A 4,265-nucleotide genomic window follows, 5' to 3' on the forward strand; every position below is an offset into this window, starting at 1 on the left:
TGATGTCATTAGACCACACCCCTTCTCATTACAGAGATGCACATCACCTAATATGCTTAATTGGTAGTAGGCTTTCCAGCCTATACAGCTTGGAGTAAGACAACATGCATGAAGAGGATGATGTGGACAAAATACTCATTTGCCTAATACTTCTGCACTCCCTGTAATATTCTATATAAGATCACATTGTTGTATTGCTGCCCAGATCATACAGTTGTGCTGAGATCACAGTAAAAGGCGTTACTGTATAAACATAATGCACCGCTTTCTGTTATTGAGAACACTTCACTTCGTTTTCATAGCATATTTAATAATAACGACATACATGATCATCGTGTTGTGCTTTTCAGTATCCGAGTAACTGTAACTACTCGAGCTACTCTCCTCTTTATGACTCATGTCCAACATGGCTGCATCCCAGCAGCAGAAGCACAGTTTAGTAGATGTGTGCGTGGAGCCTAAATAGACTCTATAGTGTTGTTACATAAGAAAATCACTGATGTTTCGCTGATATATGGAAAGATCATTTTCACTCCAGCCACGTCACTTCAAGCTGCCAGCTGGCATCAGAAGAACAGTCGTAACTATGAACTCGAGATCCAGCCACAACAGTGATTCCCATCAATATTAAATGGACACTTTAACCCTTCCAATCCCTCGCTGATGGTCAGACCACAGCCTTAGAAACAAGCCCCACCGTGTGCATGCAATCTTAGATACGACCACCGTACAACCTGCAGACAGTGGCACACTCCATGCATGGACAGTGCTACGCTTAGACACCGGTGCAGCGAGGAGGAGGGTGACGAGAGGAAGAGTGCGAGAGGCGGTATTTAAACAGAGAGAGGGGAAAAAGGGAGAGAGCCAGTTAGTGACGTGTGAAGCACAGAGACACTGAATGAGACAGAGGACAGAGAGACACACTGATGCAAACACAAACATCTGATGCATATTTATGCAGCTTCGCTGCAAATATCACGACAAAGACGCTGTCTGTCAATGGTGGAGTAGATATCTGTGCTAAAGGGATCAGTGTATGTTGATAATGTGCAGATATTGTTTCTCCGTGCTTTCCTGACCTTTGAATCTAGGTGAAGACGGCTCTGTTACACGACTCAGAGTCACTGAGGACACAATCTGGTCACTAACGTCTCGGTGGTCAAAAACATTTCCCACCTTCGACCTTGATCTGATCCACTGGTAATATTAACTTTAATAATCACTGTTTAACTTCAGCGTGTTCCTGTTTACACACCAGGCCTCGTACTGGAGGTGAGCACCATCGCACTAACAAGCAGAAACGTTTCACTGTTATGGGAAGAATTATCATTGCTGTTGGGAACAAGAAGCACGCTGTGGGTCATCATCAGGACCCCAGGCAGGTCGGAGCATCACTGCTGTGGGTTCAAGCCTCACTTCAGTTATTCTTTGCCCGTCCATCCCACACAGCACATATCTGCATTATTCCACTCGCCTTGATGAATCTGCCACATTCCCACCTACTCATCTATTTGGGACTATGACAGAAGAAACAGGCCCCTGTGATTATACAGGGAGGATATAATGAGGCGTCTCAGCAGGATAACTGAAGAACAGCTTCAGACCTCGTGCTAGAACCACTGTTACACTGTCACCTTCATGGAGCTACGAATAACCACAGATCACCACACTCACTGGACTTCTGCACATGCCAACACTTAACCTAAATACTGCATGGCCGTACCTTCGACTGGACGTCGGCGTTGTGGTCGTTCTGGAGGAGCAGGGCTGCTGATTTGGTGTCGTCTTTACGAGCTGCGATGTGCAAGGCAGGCAGGCGCACCTTGCCTTTGGTATCATTTTCTAATAAGACAGACACAACCTGGTTGTGGCCCTGCTGGAGCGCGATGGCCAAAGGGGTGAAGCCATCCTAGAAGAAGGCAGACGGACGACTGGTTACATCTCATTTAAAATAAAAGTTTAAAATACACTGCTCAAGAAAATTAAAGACATTTAAACTTCAGTCTGTCCAGTTAGGAAGCAGAAGTGATTATGAGCCTGTTTCACCTGCTCCGGTGTAAATGACAAGTCAGTCCTACAAGAGGGAGGGTTGTGCAGGTGGTGACCATTTAGCTAATGTCCTCATCCAGGCACAGCAACACTGACATGGGTGAAGCACGATAACATTTGCTGTCACCAGACTCGCTCGTGTTAGTGTGAACCTGGTCTCATCTTTGAAGACGATGGGACACCAGCAGCCCACCTGCCAGTTCTTGTGTTTTCAGGTAAAATTCACACACAGAGTTTTAAACTAGCTGGATGCAGTGATGCGATGTGCTGATTAAGAGTTATGATTCTCATAAAGCAAACAAAGAATCTGTTGCTGTTACAGCCCGTGGCCGTAGCAAATCTGTATTAGCTGCTGTGCTGTGTCTCTTTCCTGTGTTTTAAGAATCTCTGCAGGTCCTTCCTCTAATGAAGAGCAGTGAGCAGCTGATTGGACCGTGGGGCGCGTGACTGGGTTCAAAAAGCCGCTCGGACAGCTGCTGGGAGAGAGACTCAGACCTGGACCTGGCTTCCAAATTCTTTGTGTTATTTGTGTATGTGTAGGCGTGCTGCTTGAGAGCCGCCAAACATGTGCAGTCCAGTGCCTGTGCGTGCACAGACTGAAGCTGAAGGGGTGAGCCGCCTTTTCTTTTGAACTGTTTGCTCCTGTTTCTGGGCTACGACGCGAGGGGTGGATATTGTCATTGGTGCGTTTCTTTCTTGTTTCTACTGTCATTATATTAATGCTGCTATCCTGTATATATTGTACTTACTATTGTTTGAGTACTTACGATTGTTTTTTTGTACTTTTTATATTTTACATTTATATTTATTATTGAAACTTGCACCAAGAGAGTGGCACTCCAATTTCGTTGTACTCTGTACAATGACAATAAAGGCTATTCTATTCTATTCTATTCTATTCTATTCTATTCTATTCTTAGGGTTTAGCTAGTTTTCTGTGGCGGGACTTCGTTGGTTTTGTTTATTATTTTGGCCGGGGTTCACCCCAACCAATCACAGCAGATGGCCCCGCCCCTCCCTGAGCCTGGTTCTGCTGCAGGTTTCTTCCTGTTAAAAGGGAGTTTTTCCTTCCCACAGTCACCAAAGTGCTGCTCACAGGGGGTCATGTGATTGTTGGGTTTTCTCTGTATGTGTTATTGTAGGGTCGACCTTACAGTATAAAGCACCTTGAGGCCACTGTTGTTGTGATGCTGTATAAATAAAATTATTTGAAATGTTTTGACCTGCATTCAAATTCATCTTCATTAAATGTATTGATCATGTATTTTGGCATCAGTGTGGAAAGAGCTGTATCAACGCTTGGTTCCACGAACACTTTGAAAGCCTAAGAGGAGACGTGTGAGTGTGATTCTCACTGAGAGACTTGAGGTTTCTTTCTTCATCTGGAGCAGCAGAAAGTTAAAAAGTGATCAAATCAGTGGAAACATCACATTAATGTGTTTAGATTACTGCATAATCTAAACACACTCGTCTTACCTCTGTAGCAATGCTCTGGTTGCCTCCATTCTCAAGCAGGTACCTCACCACATCCAGGTGATTTTCTTGGGCAGCCATGTACAAAGGAGTGAATCCATTCTGTTAACACAAAGAACCAAGCATATGACAAAACGGGTGAACACAAGGAACAGTTACACCACAGCTGAGAACCCCCTGACTACCTAACAGTGATGAGCGGCAGAGTAACTTTCAGGAGGATTAAACAGCCTCAGCGTCGAGGCTCACCTGAGACTGTGCGTTGATATCAGCACCACGTTTGCTCAGGATCTTCACCACGTCAGCCTGGCCAGCCAGAGAGGATATGTGGAGCGCAGTGTTTCCTTTCTGGAATCAAACACAAACCATAACAAGATTATTAGACAAATATCTGCATGTTTTTGTAAAGATAAGCTCAGAGTGCTCCTGACTGAATGCTGTTGTGTCCTGTACTAACACACAGTTATGTCTAGTCTGTCATGTGCACTGAGATACAAATAAGCACAGTATTTAATTCACTGCTGCTTCAGATCTGATTACTTCATGAATAAACATAAGCAGGTAAAAACCTATGAATATATCTGAGAGTAATCTGATCCTGATAACACAGCACGGACCACGGTGAACGATGACCTCACATCATGTGATCATCAGCTACACTGTAGCACTGACAGAGTTTAGAAACCATGTTTCCACTTTCTCTGCTGTCCAATCAATCACATGTTCACGAATCACATGTTCAC

The 4,265-nt window shown here is 44.5% G+C and overlaps 1 protein-coding gene across 1 annotated transcript in view; it reads right to left on the minus strand.

Moving 5' to 3' along the window:
• Positions 1-4,265, minus strand: part of LOC102198141 (ankyrin-2-like) — a 96,254-nt gene that overhangs the window by 64,373 nt on the left and 27,616 nt on the right. Inside the window, exons 4-6 of the mRNA XM_013916023.1 lie at positions 3,772-3,870; positions 3,526-3,624; positions 1,724-1,909 (exon numbers count right to left, since the gene is read on the minus strand). Of these exons, the coding sequence (XP_013771477.1) occupies positions 1,724-1,909; positions 3,526-3,624; positions 3,772-3,870 (384 nt within the window). The remainder of the gene's footprint in view (positions 1-1,723; positions 1,910-3,525; positions 3,625-3,771; positions 3,871-4,265) is intronic.

The sequence above is a fragment of the Pundamilia nyererei genome, unplaced genomic scaffold (genome assembly GCF_000239375.1).
Source record: "Pundamilia nyererei isolate P.nyererei 1_Seehausen unplaced genomic scaffold, PunNye1.0 scaffold00433, whole genome shotgun sequence".
In the NCBI taxonomy this organism is placed as follows: Eukaryota; Metazoa; Chordata; class Actinopteri; order Cichliformes; family Cichlidae; genus Pundamilia; species Pundamilia nyererei.